The 20,144-nt window shown below is 32.9% G+C and overlaps 1 protein-coding gene across 3 annotated transcripts in view; it reads right to left on the reverse strand.

Annotated features, from left to right (window-relative positions):
- Positions 1 to 20,144, reverse strand: part of LOC142325070 (uncharacterized) — a 107,518-nt gene that overhangs the window by 37,441 nt on the left and 49,933 nt on the right. For all 3 annotated transcript variants that reach the window (XM_075366391.1, XM_075366390.1, XM_075366392.1), the window contains one exon: positions 18,536 to 18,831. In XM_075366391.1, coding sequence (XP_075222506.1) covers positions 18,536 to 18,831 — 296 coding nt within the window. The remainder of the gene's footprint in view (positions 1 to 18,535; positions 18,832 to 20,144) is intronic.

Genomic DNA, 20,144 nt, shown 5'->3' on the forward strand with positions numbered 1-20,144 from the left:
TTTTGAATAAAATGACAAATCATTAAAAGAATACGTTTTAATGTAATAGATATAGTATTTAATACCAGCTGAAAATGTAGGATACTTCAAAAACCAGTTATTGGAAATTAGTACATTACATTTAGCTTACCTAATTACTGTGTTTTGGTGGTTTATATTTCATATAATGTATTCATATACAGTATTACAATCTTAAAGATAATTTACAGCAATGTTACAAGTAACCTACCATCCCATGTACTTTCTTAAATAATTTTTATTAAACTGATCAAAATTATCCCGCTTTAGATTCATTTGATTATAATTAATTTTCTTTTACATACATTAGGATCAAAGATTTTACATATAGTTAGTTTACCTTTAAAATATGTAACAGAAGTTTCAAATTTAAATCTGTTTATGGGTATAAATGTTTCTATAAATTAGACTACAAATTTTTGAGGTACACTATTTTACCAATTATATAAAAAATTAAGACATATCAGCAATAATCTTGGCTCACAATTTAAATTTATTGATTTAGAATAATTCTGGATTTTTTTTTTTAATTAGCGAATAAACCTGTTCTGGGGTTCAAAAAGATTTTTTGTGGCTTCTACAAAATTTGCATTAATATAATAATAAACTAAACAAAAACAAAGGAAAAAACTTCTGCTGAAGGTTAACTACAACAATAGGACAAATTTAAGAATAAAGTTAAAAAATATAAACAGCGTGATTTTTCCTACTCCATCAAAACTTCACTCGCATATAAACCTAGAAAAATTAAATATATAGTTTTATATAATGGTTATAAATAATAGAAAAAGAAATATTTAAAAAAAAAAAAATCTTGTTTTATTTTCTATTACAATATAATATATAGAGGAACATTCTCCAAAAAAAAAAGAATTATATATATGTAATAAAGGAAAACAGTAAACCAACTGTTTAAAGTTATAAACATAAAAATACAACTTTTGTTTAGAAAATAAAAAAAAATATATCTTTTTACGTATTTAATCAAAATAAATTAATTTTCAATGAACTTCAGAAAATAACTTCAGTATTCATAATATGCTTTATCTTGATTCCAACCATTCAATGGTGATCCTGACACAAATGAAAAAATAACAGTTAAAAATAATTTAAATAATTCAATACAAAGACAATGTTGCATGAAAGTTTTATAAAGAACACGACAATTATTTGTGCCATTAATAAGCAAAAATAAGTTAAATTCAATTTGAGTAATATTTGTTATAATTTATAAATATATCTATCTCATTACATCATATCTAAAGTTTTCTTGTCCTCCACACATCTCAAATGGGACACCATTCTTTATTTTAGGTGTAAAAGTAAATAAATACCATGCCAGTATAGAGGTTGGCTGCCTGAAAGGAATCTGGAAAGATTGTGCACACTTCTCTATGATTTCCACCACTTTCTAATGTTACATCCATTTATCTAATGTTAGAAGAAGAAATAAATAAATAGAAGAAATTTAATAAAAATCTGAATATCATCAATTTACTTTTAGTCCAGGCAGTATCTGTTTTAAAATCAGCATAGTTGGACTTTTTCTATATGATCACTGATTTTTGCTTTAATGCCTCTAGAATATCATCAGAAATGATTATTTTGTTATACGCCAGTTGAAAAAGGTGTGCTTAAATTTTTATTAAACAAATTCTAAAAAAAATCACAAAAATATCCAATTTTTTTCTATTATTTCCCTAGACAACTCTATATCTATTAATTTTAGAGAAAAGATGAAGAGAAATAAGTTTTGTTATTAAATTTTACACACAATATAACTGGTTTCAAATAGAAAAATACGTTATTACTGTGCAAAAATGGCAATAACTGCAAAAAAAAAAAAAGAAGATTTTGGGGAATTTTTTTTTTGAGTACTTGTATTATACGTATGACCTTCAGATTTTGCCTCAAAGAACTTTTTGAATGGTAAAGCATAACTACTAGAGAGACTGCCAAGCAGATGGTCAACCTAGGCGTGAACAGGCTTACCCAGGTGACCAACTTAACGCCTGGGGAGGACAGCTGCCACTCTATGTTAACTTGACCAAGACGAGACCCGGCAGCCAGTTTCATGGCACTAAACCAGGGGCAATGATCATCCAGGACTGCACCGTGTTGGAGGATAAGTGTGTTTACTCGAGAAGTACAAGGTACACGGTGGTGTACAGCACCGAAGAAGGAAAAAAGACAGCCGCAGCGCAAGTGATTAAGGCCATGAGGAGGGTTGTCTGTAAACCCGAGGAAGTGGTATTCGTCATACCGCCTGGACGGGAGGGTATATTTATAAGGAAAATAGTTATTTATCTGTCACGAAAGAAAAAATAGCCTCCAAAAATGATCCTTCCTAATTTGGAGGATCAAACACGAACCAGATCGCGATCGGCTTCTGTGCGTAGGGCCGCCCCACCGGTGACGGAGAGTAAGACAGTGGTGGTGAGAGCACCTGGGAAGTCGTGTGCTGACCTCTTAAAAACAGTCAAGGACAGAATCTCCAAGGAGGAGGCAGGAGAAGTCCTCTCAATTAGAAAGGGCCGCAACCAGGAAATGGAAGTCCGAATCCAAGGAACCAAAAAGGCCGGCGAATTTACAAATATGTTAAGAGACCGAGCAGCAGATCTACAGCTGGATCTTCGTACGAGAGGCGACAGAAGAACCATGGTGCATATTAAAGATCTGGAGTATGACACCGCGGAAAACGAAATAAAGGAGGCGCTTGACAGGATCCTTGGAAAAGAGGAAAGCTATAGAATAACATCTCTAAGAGGTGCATATGAAGAAACAAAAAATGCTACAGTCATCACTACTCACAGAAACGCGACCAAGCTATTTGCCTCCAGGCTTCGGGTGGGGTGGGTCCACTGTCGGACGTATATCAGAACAGAAAATGAGCGCTGCTATCGATGTTGGGCTACTTTGCACAGTAGCAGAAATTGCAAGGGTCCTGACCGTGGCAACTTATGCTACAACTGTGGCGGTACGGGGCACCTTATTCGAGAATGTCGAGAGGCCACTAGGTGCCTAGACTGTAAGAGCTCGACGTACAGGACTGACATTGTTGTAAGACATGTTAAGGCTGTTATCGAATCACAACCGCAGTCTCCTTGCCAATAATCTGGTGGAGGAGATTGCCAACCGTGGGAGTTTGATTTTATTGTGGCTACCGAGCCAAATGTCTACGCGGCCGTTCAGTCACAGTGGGTGTCTGATATGGCGGGGGACGTCGCGGTGAAGCGAGCAACAGGCAGTAGGGACTTTAATCTGTATCACAGAGCGCAGGGTGTGGTAGCCGTGGAACTGGAAGAGCATATTATGTACGTGTCTATATAAGCCCTAATGTGTCCGCTAAAGAGTACCAACACCGGTTGACACAGTTACAAAGCTTGGTTATGCAGTCCCCCAAGAGAGCTATTATTTTGGGGGACTTCAACTGTAATACTGTGGCAGCGGGCGTTGGGACCACGAATAACAGAGGAAGTGTCCTGGAGGACTTCTTTGCGGCTACCGGTGCCACATGCCTGAACGACGGAACTCCCACTTATCGAGCGAGGGGCCATGAATCCATCCTCGATCTGGTGATCGTGGATGGGAAAATGGTCACTGATAGAAACGAATTGCGAGTTTTGGAAGAGGAGACCGAAAGTGATCACCTTGCGGTCTCCTTGATAATACACGTCTGTTCGGCGACCCCTGCTGTACGGAACCCGGCAAGACTCAATAGCAGACAGGTGAACATAATTGTGGAGAGCGGCACGCAAAATTTCCGACGGCAGAAGGTTGGATCCGGAGGTCCTCCAAGAAATAATCTAAAAAGGAAAAGATGGAAAGGGGGAAGCAGTAAAGGGAACCTTTTTTACGAAAGAACTAAATAAAACTAAGTACGGGAACCTTTACTTGGCGGAAAAAGTATTAAAAAAAGCGATAATAAATTACTTGTCCATTGGTTGGGGTTTGATAAGAAAGAAGATTCGTGGATAGAAAAAAAGACCTTGTAAAATAAATTGCACCGTTCAAGTATGTTTACGGCGAAAAACAAGATCGAAAGTTAACAGTAGTTAATTGAGACCGATTAAACGGCGATGTAGTAGATTTAATTCGAAGAAGATGTTGTCTTCTTCCAGACAACATTAGATGTTTAGTTGTAGGTCCTTCAAATTCTGGTACGACTAATGCAGTTTTTAAAATTCTATTCGACCCTAGCGGTTTAAGATTTAGCAATATATGTTTTTTCTAAATCGCTGTACCAGCCGAAGTATTTATTTCTTAAAAAATTACTGTCTGATGTCGAAGGAATAGGTTACTATTCTTTTAGTGCTAACGATATTATTGTAGCACCTAACGAAACAGAAACGAATTCAATAATAATTGATGATGTAATATGCGAAAAACAAAATAACATAAAATATTTTACCATGGGTCGACATAATAACATTGACGTGTTTTATAAGTCAAACTTATAGCAAAATACCTAACAATTAGTCCGTGATAATCCTAATTTTCTTATGGTTTTTGTGATGATGAAAGAAATCTAAGACATATATACTACGATCATGCGATTCCCGATATATGGTTTGAAATGTTTAGAGAAATACGTAACGAGGCTTGGAACCGGACAAAAAATGGGTTCGTAGTGATTGATAAGGAACGGGATATTAATAAGGGTCGATACAGATTTAATTTTGACACACATTCATTGAAAAACCGGAGACTAGCCAAAAAAAGCCTGAAAAAGGTGCAGGCTAGCGCGCAGCCTTTTCAAAAAGCGTGCAGGCTAACGCGTAAGCTTTCTAAAGCTTTCTATCTTAACAATATCGACTTATCAAGTCGATATTAAGTATAATTTAGACCGTAGACAAAACTTTGATTCAGTTGTTTGCGGGCATCTGTGTTTGAGGTTTTTAATATGTTCTGCCTGAATGGAAAATCATCCGTGCTGACCGCAATTTTTTCCGCCGATAGAACTCGGCGACGCTGCGTGGGAAATCGGTCTCGTTTTCACGTCATACAACACTCCGAACGTGAAAAAAGGGAAAAATAATGTTTTATTACGGCGATGAGAAAATTATAAAGTTAACTCTGGGAATGTACGAGATCGAGGATCTGAAAGTGAAACTGAAACACGTGATGGGTGATTGCAATGATGACGGAGAGAAAGAGAAGGAAAATCCGAAAGTGGACGATGACAAAAAACCGAAGCAACGATTTTGCAGTAAAGCCATTCCTCCAAAATGCTTATTAAAGATCATAGTCGAACCTACGACCATGCATTCGCGGCTCTTTTGCTCTGAAAAAGTAGATTTTGCAAAACCCTATTCCATCCGCACTCTTACGATTTGACGAGGTGATCCTTCCGGCAAACATGTGGCACTTATATCAGAGACCAGTCAGTATTTCATCTGTAAACGCTATACGCATAACCTGCAACGTCGTTCGGAGCTCGTACGTGGGTGGAGAAGAAGGTCATATAACTCACGAATTCTTTCCAAAGTCCGACGAGGGTATAAGATAATTGAAGTGCCGAGTAGTATCATTTATCTACCAGTCAATACCAAGTCTATACAGAAAATAACTGTACGCGTTTGTAACCAAAACTAAACTGACAAATTTCGACGAGGAAGAAGTGACCGTAAGATTACATTTGAGACGAAGAAACGATGGGGTTGATTTTCATCGATGTTATAGAATATAAATCCCCTCCTATAGCTACACTGTTGGACAGTCAACCTAAGAAGCTTAAACGGTTAACACGAGAGAACGTGCGTTTACAGGAATCTTTAGGTTTCACGGTCTTACAATAATGAGTGGTCAGATAATAAATGTAGACTCTGTAAACGTGGTGTTTGATGAAAGCATTACGGGTAAAGAATACCACACTCATTACCCTTATGCGGCAACCACTTTTAATAATAGCTAAGAATGAGTTAATAATACCTTTTTAGCAACAAGTTATATACACACTACCATGTGATAGTTACCTGCATATCTCTGGAAGGTATGGTTGTGCTAATGGAGAGGCTGACGCGATGCTAAAATTGTGTAATAATTTCGGTGCTTTTCTTTTTGATGAAATCCGGTACGAGATAGCAGGACAAGAAGTTGATACAGTGAGAAATGTAGACGTGATTTCGACGATGAAAAATGCCCTCTCTCTGAGGATTATGGAAAAAAATGATATTTCTCCGGCAGGTTGGTCATCGAAAGGTTGGTACAGATGACATACAAGCCAGTGGCGCATATATCAGCGGTGAATCTGGAACGTTTGGCGTATTGCTTTCGCTGAGAATGCTTTTTGGTTTCTTCGAGGCTTATAATACAATACTGCTGAATGTGAAACAAGAACTTATCCTGTTTCGGGCATCCACTGACAATAATGCGGTTGTTGTTCCACCCGGAAAAACATTCACATTCAGCATCACAAAAATAGTATGGAAAATACCGTATGTTAATGTATCAAATAAAAGGCGGTTATCACTTCTTAAACTTGTCGATAGAGATGAACCTATTTCTATGGCTTTCCGGAAGTGGAATCTGTACGAATATACCTCTTTAGCTAACAGTAAAGATGTCATTTGGACGGTGAAAACAGTGCAAGCAGAAAAACCTCGTTATGTAATCATCGGATTTCAAACCTCGAGAAGAGGAGATGCGATTAAAAGCGCTTCTAATTTCGATTCAGTTTCAATTAACAACATTCGTTTATATTTGAATTCGATTTACTATCCATACGAAAATATTCAAGGAGATGCACTATGAAATATTCATATATATGAAATGTTTAAAAATTTTTATCGATCTTACTATAACAAGAAATCCGAAGGAACGTTAATTGTTCCGAATAAATACGTTTCAATCACGTTTATATTTATAGACTGTTCAAAACACCATCCCTATCACCGACAGTACGATAGCTTATTGTGTGATGCAATATATGTCTTTAACCGACACAGTCAGAGGCGTTTTTTAACCAGTATAGTTTGTTTACTGCTCGGTGAAACATGTCTTTCTTCATTACCGATTTTAGTTTTTTTTTTGTCTAACCGACAACGATGTGTACATTAAAGAATTAGCAATCATATCTTCGGATGGGTACCAATTCGAACATTATCTATTTAAACCACCTTTCCATTACTACGAAATATCATCTTGATCTACTAGAGCTGCAATACAGAATCAACAAAAAGAAATAGGTCATAGTTGGAATTCGGGATTTATTACATACTTAAAGTTGCCATCTATTTTCAAACGTTTAGGAACTAATTTTACTATATATGTAAAAGGTAGAGACAAGAAGATATTGGTAGAACAAATATTAAACGACAACCGATATGTAGTGAAAGGCCTCGATGGGTACGACTGTCCTACGGTCGAAATTAATATTTTAAAATGGAGAAAATTTGTCGTTTTGGCGAACATCACGACTATGCTATGAACAAAACTGTATGGTTGCATACATGGTGGATGAACACAGCAAATTATATGATATACTAAAAGCGGTAGAAGACACTATGAAAAAAACGCAAGAGTGCTGCTTAAACAGTCCTGGACGGGAGATTCTCCGCTACCTCCCCAAACAATTCATCATCGATCATTACGGTCGATACGTTCCTGCAAAAGTGTATGAAGATCTGCCCGACTACAAACAAGATCCAGAAATCAAGATCCTTCAACTGTTTCCTGAAGATGAAAAAGATTGGAGTCAAGAATAAAAATGTAGTTTTTGATTATTACTTGTATTTAAAAATCTTAACGCCTATCTGTTTGTATACTTTATTTATATTTTAATATAAGAAAATAAGTAATTAGTTTTTAATTTATGAAAGAATAATAAATCGATTTTTACGAAAAACAGTTTTTTTTATTTCTAGATTTAACCACCTCTTCCTTTAAACAAAAAAATTTTGTAGTGTATAAATTTATGCATTCTGGTTGAGACGTTCATTCTTCGAACGAGAACAGTAAGATGATCGTACGCTTTATAACTTTCCTTGTTGCATCAGTTTCTATAAACGCGGACGAATTTGACACCATCAATTTTTATTAGACTACGGGTACCTCAAAGGAGATAACTACCAGCGGGCAACAGCTGAAAAGATGGAATAGGCCAGGATAGCGTTTGCTGAATGGACAAAGCACACATCGCTGAGTTTCACACAAGATTACTACGGATATGATATCCTTATTTCGGACAAATATGGTATCCACACGTGGCAAAAACGAACGAAGTCTGTGCTCAAGTAAACTCGACGGACCGGGAGGTATCGTAGGGCAAACATTTTTTCGAACATAAACAATACGCCCATCGAGATGCACATAGATGAAGAAGAGGACTGGAGTCTCGATCTTGAAGGAAAAGCGGAAAAAAGCAAGACTAGTCTATTGAGTACGTTGATGCATGAGATCGGACACGCCTTGGGTATTCGTCACTCTTACAATATGGATGCGTTAGTGTATCCTTTTCTAAACAGACGTATAAATTTGAGAGAAGACGACATACTAGCCGTGCAATCGCTTTATGGCAGCGGCAGAGCGATGACAACTACTGTCAAACCAACTCGAACCCCATTTACACCTTCCATCACCCCTATAGTCACTGACGTTTGCTCAATAAAAGAAGAAAGTTATAAAATTCATTTTATAATGAACGCTTACAAATCACGTAGAGAATACTCTACGTGATTTTCAAGAATCAGTTGTGGATAATAGACATCACCAATGATGGTAAACATGAAACTAAGAATTACTACAAACCGCTAACGATTACTGATTGGTTAAGGTTTCTACCCAGTTGGTTTCAAAGTGCAGATGCAGTTTATCAGCGACCGAATGGGGATATAGTGCTGTTTGCGGACCGACGTTTGTACATGTTTAACCTTCACACTGAAAAATTGAACGAAGGATATCCAAAAGATATATGTTCACACTTCAACATTGCTCAGCCCTGCAAGATCAACGGGTTGTTTACGGAGTTGTACGTGTCAACTCCGTTGTGTCAACTCGGAAAAAAGCATTCAGTTGTTAAACCGGAATGCTTTATTTTTTCAAGAATGAAAACTACTATGAGTTTAACGAATTCTTCAAAAAAATAATTAGATTTGGAAAAAAAGACCATAAGCTTTTTGGTTTACTGTGATACAGCAACAGTATCCTAAAACAGTTTACCAAATTAATAATAAAGTTTCATGTGTTCTTGTGATAACACGTTCGTAACAGACTGCAAGTAAGATCTCAAGCACATCTTACAACGAGAAGTATTTAAGTAGAATTGTAATTAGTAAATAAATTCTAAAAAATGTATTTTAAGTTTTTCATTTCAATAAATATATGAGAAAATAACAGTTTTTATTTTGTTAATCCTATCCCATTATAAATAGCTTTAGGTTTAAACAACGAAAAAAGGATATGAAAATTGAAAACTGATGTAAACGTTTTAAAAAATATTTATTTTAATTAAAATATATAATTTTTTATAAAATCATATTACAATATATAAATTTTAATCATATTACAATATATATATTTTAATGATATTACAATACATCCAGTTTAATCATATTACAATATATTCATTTTAATTATATTTACAATATATTCATTTTAATTATATTACAATACATTCAATATACATATTTAAAATTGATTACAATACATTTTTGTCTAATTTTTCTATATAACATTGATTTATATTTGCTACTAATTAAGTAATTAAACGATTCACTTCTATGTGTTAAAAATGGATTTTTATAATTTTTTTTTATTTTTATTTGTTATAATCATTAATATATCAAAAAATATTTCAGTACAAAGAAGAGAAAACAATGAGGTTTCTTTTTCTTCTTCCATTAAAAAAGATTTACAAGAATCTACACAATTGTATTCACTTATCACATTTTTTAAACTGATTGAATTAATCGTAACAATTTTTTTTTAAACAGTGGTAACAAAATTTAGGATTATACTCATTACTAAAATTAAATTTGCTAAAAACATAAACATAAAAATTAAAATTTGATTTATCTAATAAAAACAAATGAATTAATTCATTGTTGATGTCTATTTTACCACTCGTATTCTTTACTATCTGTATGCATGCATATTAAGGTTAATATGCATACTAAGGTTAATGGAATATTAGCCTTATGATATACATAATTTGATTTGAGATATGGTTAACAAAAAAAAAACAAATCAAAAACTTTCAATTTAAATCTAAAACTGATTCTCTATGTACTATTAAATAATAATTTGAAAAAATGTCAGTCAACATTTTTGTTATATTTCCCTGATATAAACACCTTAAGAAAAGGTTTTAGAAACCTGATATTTAAATTCCAAAGGAAAGTTTGTAACCTTTCCAAAATATGCAACCATTTGTTTGTATTCCTTTGGAAAATTGCTTTCTTCCCACATTATATTCATTGAGAAATTATTTAACACATTATACCAAGCAATACTTTCCAGAGAAGGCACCATCATACTCTTGGAAATCATCAATTAGAAACTAAACCAATAAAAATACTTTAATTAACAATTTTATAACCATTATTATTTTAAAAAATCCTCTATACAAATTTTGATAAAACAAAAATATAAAGACGTTAACATTCAGAATTAATTTGAAATAATCACTTATTTCTAATTAGATATTATTTATTTTAAAAATAATTGTTTTAACTCAAGGGGAGTATTTACATGACCCCAAGGAATAGTATGAATTTTATCATAGCAATATGTTTATCATCATAGTTACAAAGAGCTAATTTATTAATTTTAATCATTTCAATTAAGTGTTTTTTAGATTTGAACATTTTCATAGAATTATAAATAACAACAGTATTGTCATGTAAACATTTTTTATAATCATCAAAAGTTATTTGAGTTTTAATTATGCTTTTTTAATCCCCTTTGCCTTTTTATAATTTTGTTTGAAGCTGATTCAGATGTGTACAGTTTAGCTTGCAACCCTACAAATTCTCGAATAGGAAATCCACAACACTTGTTCTTAAATTTCCTGATTACTTTTTTATTTCTTAATGAAAAACATGGGTGTGCTTTAGGATAATCGGATGTATCAAAATGGTCAATGAATGAACTTTCTTGCAAGTCCTTATAAAAATCATTTGTTTGCACTTCATAAAAAACTATCTGTATCCATATACAACAGAAATTTTTGACCCATACTTTCTTCGCATCACACTGTAGTGGAACTCATATATAATCAGGGTCTTGCTCAGATCCAGTACAGAAAGACCTACGCATATTGGTTTATTGAAAAATATCTTTTCCTTCGAGCACTGAACAGCACATATGTTTCATCACAGATGATCCTATCTTGAAAGGAGGGGAGGGTAAAAAGACTTATGAGTTTCATAACTCTTTTTTCAGAAGAAATTAACTTGAGATTTAACCTCTTTCTAAATTCTCCATGCATTTACCAAATATAGCATTATTCATCAAACAAATCTTTTTAAAATGGGCAGCTTCCTTTCCTCCATACAGAATAGGAACTGAAGGAATCACATTTCAAACAAGCTCTAGTGTAAAAGTATTAACAATGAAATATATGCAATAGCCCATAGGAATGTGTCACTCTGTGGAAACCATGTATGAATTTTTAGGGTTGGGACAGCACATTGCGACAGGTTTAAGGATACATTTGAAATCTGCAAATATACCACAGGAAGTGGAAACATATGATGAAAATTTTTAAATTTGAGCATGGGTTGAGATCATCTTCTTTAGAAACAAGAAGTACAACTTTTGCAGGGAGATTACTGCTGCATCTTTCCAGATGATCATTCATCTTTTTACTGCTGTCTTTGTCGTTTTTGTAAAAAATAAATTTTCTTTTACAAATTCTTATTGCATTTTTATTTTTAGTTAACTGAGAACAAATCAGCCTTTCAAAATCAGAGATGAAACAATAATGCTGATGGTTACCATCAATCAGTAACATAAGATCAAAAAGATGTTCCTTTTCAGAACTCACTTTGATCAGAATAATTTTTTCATTCTCAACTATTGAAAAAACCTTTACAGAAACAGTACTGTTGTTTTTCTCGAATTTATATACATCAGTCAAATTTGTCAGAAAATTTATGGAATAAATTTTCCGACACCTTTATGATGCTTTATAGAATAAAGCATCATATCTATGTTTTCTATCAAGATGAGCACCTTGCACATACGAGGGTTTTTTTTCAAGATCATGAAATTAAAACTAGTGAAAATAAAAAATTTTTTATTTGTAACAAGTACTTACATACTTACGCTATTTCTCTACATAGTCGCCACTCTGATTTAGACATTTGTCATAGCGTGGTATCTTTTCAATACCTTCGTCATAGAACGGAGCTGCCTGTATTTTCAGCTATGTTTCTATGCTGGTCTGCAGCTTGATATCTAAAATGGTCTTGATGCCAAAATGTTGTCCTCCTAACCAACATTTCATGTGCGCAAAGAGGTGAAAATTAGATGGAGCCAAGTCCAGGCTGTATGGTGGGTGATCAAACACTTCCCAATGAAAACATTGCAGGAGCTTCTTTATTACAGCTGCAGTGTGTGGCCAAGCATTGTCATGGAAAAAGACAATGTCTGATGACAACATTCTTCTCTGCTTATTCTGAATTGCTGTTGATAGACATTGAAGAGTCATGCAGTATGATGCTGCAGTGATGGTCGTGCCACATTCCATGAATTCCACCAAGAGAACTCCATTCACCGATTGACACTTGCTTCCTTCCCTGAACACCTGCATCATGAACATCTGTACGTCCTGCTTTAAAGTTCCTGTACCATTGTCGCACTTTGCTGTCACTCATTGAAGTTTCACCGTACACATTACTTATTCATCAATGAATTTCAGCTGCATTACACCCCTCAGCCTAAAGAAATCGAATTAACGCATGCACTTCACACTTGGCGGGAGATGCTATTGTTGTAGACATGTTTACGTGCTAGCTGCGTGTTCAGAACTAAACAGAAGAGACACAGTGTGATTGAAGACCATACTGGAGATGCCGCTCAACACATATGCACAAAGGTTCATCTGATTTTTGCGCAGGTTTTTATTTTGCGACCGATTGGATCTTGAAAAAAAATAACCCTCGTACTTACAAAGAATCGCCCATCTAAAACAATATTTATCATCGTTTTTTATAATGATGATAGCAAACCTATCTCTAATAGATTTGGGAAGAGGAATAAAGCAAGATCCTCTAAGAGGTTGATAACGATTTATTCAAACTAAGATCTCATCAATAGTCAAAAGTGTCCATCCACTTTGTCATCCTTCAAAATTAGCCTCTTCATGAAGCAATATTTCAATTGCATCTTATAACAAACTTTCAATATCATTTTCATTAACAATTTCAAAATTTCTTGTTTTAAACCCTACATCTCTATACTCGTTTATATTTTTTTCATATGACAGCTCAATTAAAATATTATACTTAATAGCACCATAACATGCTAATGATTCAGACAATAACAAACCTATTGCTAGAAGCATTGAAATATCTTTACACACTTCATTATCATTTTTATTATAATAATAAGTGCTTAAATTACAACTGAATGCATTTTCTATCAGAACAAAGCAACCAATTTGATCGACTGCTGTACTCTTACTCTTACTCTTACTGTAATCTGTAATCTTACTCTTTTATACCGATAATCAGCAGCTTCCATATCCTACAAAACATTAATCTTTAAATAAACTATTTAAAGTAATCATTTTCAAATTAAAATCTATCAACCATTTAACTATCAACAGGCTGAAGACAAACCTGCACAACTGGTCTCATGACTTTTTTAAAGCTGCTGTGATTAGACATTTTCTCATATGAAGCTGAGATGATGTCATTAAACATTTCAAACTGTTCATTTTGTTCATCAAAGATGACGTCAGCTTTTGTCTGTATATTTTTATAATGATCTCTGAAAGGAAGACCTTCTATTTCTTCTGTTTCATACAGTTCCATTTTAAGTAAATACTTACCCTTTTTGGGTAACATCCATGCAAGGAACTGTTTATTTTTACATTTGATATCTATTGATTGTGAAAATGTAAATGGAATTTGTTGCGGGGTTGCCTCTTCACCGAAGATTTCATCAATTGTTCTTTTTCTTGAAGAGGCCTTCATAAAGGTCCATAATTCATCAATCTCAGCTCTTTTTAATTGTTTAGTTTGCCTGGTCAATAGGTCTAGACACTTCTATGTTAACATTTTGCATAAGCTATCCATTATTTCTAACTGGTTATTGGCCATAGAAAATGGAAGCATTATTTTTGTTTTTAAGGTATTGGTAAATGCCTTGAGTATTTCAAACATGGTCCTCATAGTTAAACTATGATGGACCATAGGTTTATGGGCTCCTCTCTGAATTGCCTCCTCCCATAAAATCAGACATTAGTCCAAAGGTGTAATATAATATTACATCTCTGACTAACATCTGCAAATATATGGTCCTCTAACCACAACTGATTGCTACTGATATTTATTTAAAGGTCCCTGTTGTTCATGGTCAACAAGGACAACTTGACCAGTTTGAAGGACCTGGTTGAGGGTCCTCCAAATTTTCATCTTTGAAATTATTAAATATAATCAGTCTCTGTCCTCTCGCTGCTCTTGAGGGACCAGGCTGTGTAGTAGTAGTAGTAGTTTCAATTACCTCATCGTCTGATGACAATAACAGTCTTCCAGCATGAGACATCTGTAAAAAAACAACTCTTTTAAAATCATATTCATTAATTTTTTTAATATACCAGTATTTAGAATTAATGAAACCTCATTGATGAAAAGATTCAGTTCAGATTCAGAAGTTAATAAAAGGCTGGCTGTTGCACATACGCAAGCTCCTGCCAACTCACTGTATGAAATATTATCATAATTATTAGCATAAATACAATTAGTAATAGTTTTATGAATAAATTTAGAAATTAAATGAAAACTGTATTACCAGTTCTTTTCATCAAATTACTTTTATACAAAATAGGGAAGACAAACTGATGGGGGCATACTACATATACTTTTCATTTCAAATATTCCATAACTTTCATTTCATAATATATTACCTGCTTATTACTATAACTATAATCAGTTAAGCTTATTAATTCATTAACTGTAAAATACTAATATGCTTCAAAATACTTGGAACTTATTAACAACACACATGCTAACAGTTGTACATTTTTTTCAAATTTCATTTTAGACAAACATTCCTTGAAATGAATAATTGCTGTAGTAGCTACACTAGAAAATTAATTTTTATATAAGCAAATTTTCATCATCCATTCCTTTAAAACTGAAAGCATGTTTGAATTTATACCTGAATTAATAAGATTAATTTGTTCCAGTGAAACTGCTGTATGTTGTAAAGCAATAAGAGAAGAAAACACTCTACTACTGCTTAAATTATGGTCAACCATTGCAACAACCTCATCATCAATTAGTTCTAAACAATACAATTCCATAATTAAGTCTGTAACAAAAAAATTAAATATCTTTCACATTCACATAGCATTTCAAACTCATTCCAAATTAAAATGAAAAATGTTTTACTTACGATTAAATTCAGAAGAGAAGACAAATTAAAAACTGCTGAAAAACAGAATTATTGCTGTGATTGATGGAGATGTTACAACACTGAAACCAATCAATTCATTTTTCATTAGAATATTGTTTTATTTAAAGTTTAGAAATTATATCTTATTTAATACATGCAATGAAAATTCTTTTAACATATTCAGTGTTTAATTATCTAATTTATATACTATATACTTTAATTATACTAATTATCTTAGCAATGGATAAATTGTTTATTTGATTCAGTTTTAAATATTATCAATAGTAGTCTAACTACTAATATACAAAATATTTTATTCATACAATCAAATAAATAAACATATTAACTACTATATGCTTAATATACCAATAAATAAATATCATTATTTTATTCTAGATCATATTAATTAAAATAAAATTAGCTAGAAAAATATTATACATATTAATAATGTGTAATAAAAACTGGAATATAAAAATACAACCAGCATGTAATTAAAACTAAAATAAACATTTTCATTTAATTCTTAAACATACTATTTAACTGGAAAAATAATTTGCACATTATTCAGTGTGTAATTAATAAATATATTTAACATTTAAAGTTTAACTAAGCATTTAATTCTTTATGTACTATTTAACTGGAAAAATAATTTACAAATTATTTAGTGTATAATTAATAAATATATTTAAAGTTTATAATTGATTAACTCACCTGATTGAAAAAAGATGATAATGAAGATATACGCAAAGAACACAAGGAAGAATACAAAACACAGTAGCACAGTAGAACGTAATATAAAACCATTGAAAATCTCCTGCTATTTATATAAAACAGTTGGCCTTATCATTAAAATAACATCAAATTACAAGTAAACAGATATGATGCAAATGAATTATCACCAGATAACTTTCAATTTCGTAAACAAGGTTATGCAAAAAGTCAGCAAGCATGTGTACAACATAACATGAGGCTTTTTTTTATTTTTATTTTTTTCCAGGAATTTTTTTTATGATGTCAGAGGGGGAGAATTTTTTTGTGATGTCAGAACCCTTCTGACATCACAAAAAAGGGTAGTGATGACATCAGAGGGGGAAGGTCAAAGGTCAAGGTTGTCCCAGACTCCCCATTTCTATACTACTCATAGTATTGCGCAATACTAAAAAGAAAAACTTTTCCAACTATTTATTTATATACTCAATAAACATAAATAATTTTGTCAGTTGAAAAAAATTATTATATTTTCAGAGTAGTAGTTTCAAAGTGTTAACACTATGCTTATGTTAACACTTTAATGTAAAGCATAGTGTTAACAAACATAAAGTATAGTGTTTTTCACATACTCATGTTGTGAAAATTATGTTTGTGAAAATAAGTCAAGATGGCAAACAAAATTTACTATGACTTGAAGCTGCTTTTGTCTTAAAAGAGATAATAGTCATAATGTTAAAGATTAAATTATTGATATTTTATTAAAAAAATTAATAGCAATTTTAAGGGGTTTTTTTTAATTTAAACTTAAATGGTGATTGTTAAATTGTGACTAACCATGTTCATTTTTTTATTAGACTAAATGTGAGTGCCTGCATTCAGTAAATGATAACAGTGAAATGAAATAGAATTACCCAGAACTTTTTCAGTGAGTGTGTGTACATATCTGAAAGCAGACTTCATCAAAGAAAAATGTTAGTTGAAAGGAGAAGCACAGAATTCCTGAATGAGTAATTAGTATAGTCAAGGACTGTTACAAAGTTTTCAATGTGTAACAAGCAAAAAACATGACTGACAGCACTGAACAATACCAGGAACCATTCCTTTTAACAATATGTAGTAACAGTAAACTTAGATTAATTTTAATTAGTTTTCTATACATGCCTACAATACAGGTAATGGACTTTTATTTATTATCCAATTTGGTCATAACTTGAACCATCATCTATCCAAATTGTATAGGGTGTAGTTGTACAACCTAATTGGTTGTTTCTATATTAAGTAGTAGGTAGGAATAAACCAACCAACTTTAGGATTCCTCCACTATTTCCCTTTATTCCTGGATGATGTTAGTAGCATTTATTAGACCAACAGCCAACTTCACAGTGTTCAAAGATCAATCTGTTCATGTCATTTATGAATTTCTTTTTAAACTATTTAATTTAAAAGTTTCAGTTTTAATTTGTTAGTAGTATTAATTTTAAAATCATCAATGGTATCGGAGAGTAATGAAATGACAATATTTTATAGATTTTAAAAACTTATAAAACATACCCACATTTGTGAAATCCATCTTCACTTCAGAACAACAGAAACATAAGAAAAGAAGCTTGTCAAAAATTATTAAAAATATTATACTAGATATCCTTAAGGATGCTTACAATTATAAATAGCATGACTTGTTTTTTATATCATCTGAGATACTGTGATATAGTTTCCCATAACAACATACATTAGGGTGACTGTTAACCATTCTCAGCTGTAAATCTAAGAAGACACAGCTTCATTTAATTTTCTTTTTTTTCTTTTTTGAAACACCATCGTCCACTCTTAAAAAAGGACCTGAAATTGCTTATATCTCACTCAGGAAGTAGATCTGCATGACTGAAACTACATAATGATTAAATCACATTTTTGCCTAAAATGTTCCAATTCTTCTTAAGATTGAAAGTTTAAAACTATTAAAGCAGTTCCAATCTTTTCAAATTTAGAGTCAGAACATGGTGAATGTTCACTCATGAAACTCAACCCACAAGATTGTGTTTAAAGCAGTGTGTGTAGACTCACCTCTAATCTAGGGTGCCCCATTTGGACAGTTAGACCGATCAAGTTGGGCAACATGTAGACTCATCTCTACTCTGTTGGGACCAAACAGATCAATCAAAGGGAGCAATATAAAAGAAATTTATTTTTTTATGTTTTAACAAACATATTTATTACAATAGTAATTAAAAATTTTTCTTACCTATTATTTTACCAACATCTTCCTCTTCTTCTTCTTCATCATCATCATCATCATCATCATCGTCACCACCAACACCATCATCATCGTCACCACCAACACCATCATCATCACTAACACCACCACCACCACCGTGATCATCATCCTTCAGATATTTTTCTACTTCCACTTCTTTTTCTTTATCTACTTCTAATTCTTCATCTTTATTTTCAGCGTACATTTGCATAAACTCTAATAATTTTGAATTTATTGTACATGACCGATCATTATTTTCATACAACACAACTTCTAAAGAGTTACTGAAACCAAAATTAACATATGCATAAAATGTGAAAAATGAATATGTTTTAACCTTAAAAATAAGTAGATTCTGACAATTTTGCTTCTTAAATAGTGCTGTCAAAAATTCAACAATTACATAATCACTTACAATAATCAATATCTTGTTCATTAATTTACATTTATGTCGATTTTGGTACCAATCAAGTGCTTGCATTCTGTTCTTTATTTTTTAAGTTATCACAACAGCTGGAAATCAGTGGTAATATCTTAACAGTTGTCACATGTTACTATACCACTGCTTTATTTAACTTATTTACAACTATATAAATTACTGTAAGCATAAGATAGCAAAAAAAAGTATGTAATTTTTATACATTATACACAGTAGGTCTGTAAAAGTTCCGAGTTATATTCAGCCAGGTACAATGTGTTCATGTGACCTTGTGCGAGCTCACAACATGGAACAGAGAAGCACGATAAAATTTTGTGTTTGACTTCAAAAATCTTTCATTGAAACTTATTCTATGATTCAGAAAGCATTTGGTTATGAAGCCGCATCTCATACTTCAACATACACATGATAGAAGCAATTTAAAAATGGTAGAGAGTAATGACTCTCTATCAACGTTTGTCGTCATCCAATGGGATGATGATGAATGAAGCAGGAGGTCGTCAACAGCTGTTCACAACAAAATGTTACAAAACTGCACTCGCTCCTACACAAACAACCTCATCTTACCCTTCAGGCAATAGCAGAAGAGCTAAACATCGGTAAAGATGCGGTACTACCTTTAGATGCGGTAATTCTAACAGGAATGATGAACTGCCAAAAGGTGTGCTCTTGTTTTGTTCTACACTTCTTGAGCGAAGAACAAAAACAGATGCATTGTTCTTGCACTCAAGACTTCGTTGAAACTGCTGATAATGACCTGAATCTTTTTGCAAACAATCGTAACTGGGAATGAAACCTGGTGCTTCATTTATGATCTACAAACAAAGTGTCAGTCTGCTGCTTGGTTGAGTCCTGGAGCACAAAGACTGGCGAAAGTCAGGCAGCAAAAATCAAGAGTGAAAACGATGTTGATTGCATTTTTCAACTCAAAGGGCCTGATTCATCATGAATTTGCCCAACTGGTCAAACCATTAATTCTAAATTCTATTTGGAAGTAATGAAATGCCTGATGTGTTGCATTCATCAAATCTGGCCTGAGTACCAGAATCCGGGCAGTTGGACTCTTGCACGACAATGCCTCGACACACATGGTAACAGTTTTAACATGTTAGATATGCCACATATCAAGTCACTGTCTTATCCCATCCGCCCTATTCA

Source organism: Lycorma delicatula, chromosome 5 (genome assembly GCF_047948215.1).
Source record: "Lycorma delicatula isolate Av1 chromosome 5, ASM4794821v1, whole genome shotgun sequence".
NCBI classification, from domain to species: domain Eukaryota; kingdom Metazoa; phylum Arthropoda; class Insecta; order Hemiptera; family Fulgoridae; genus Lycorma; species Lycorma delicatula.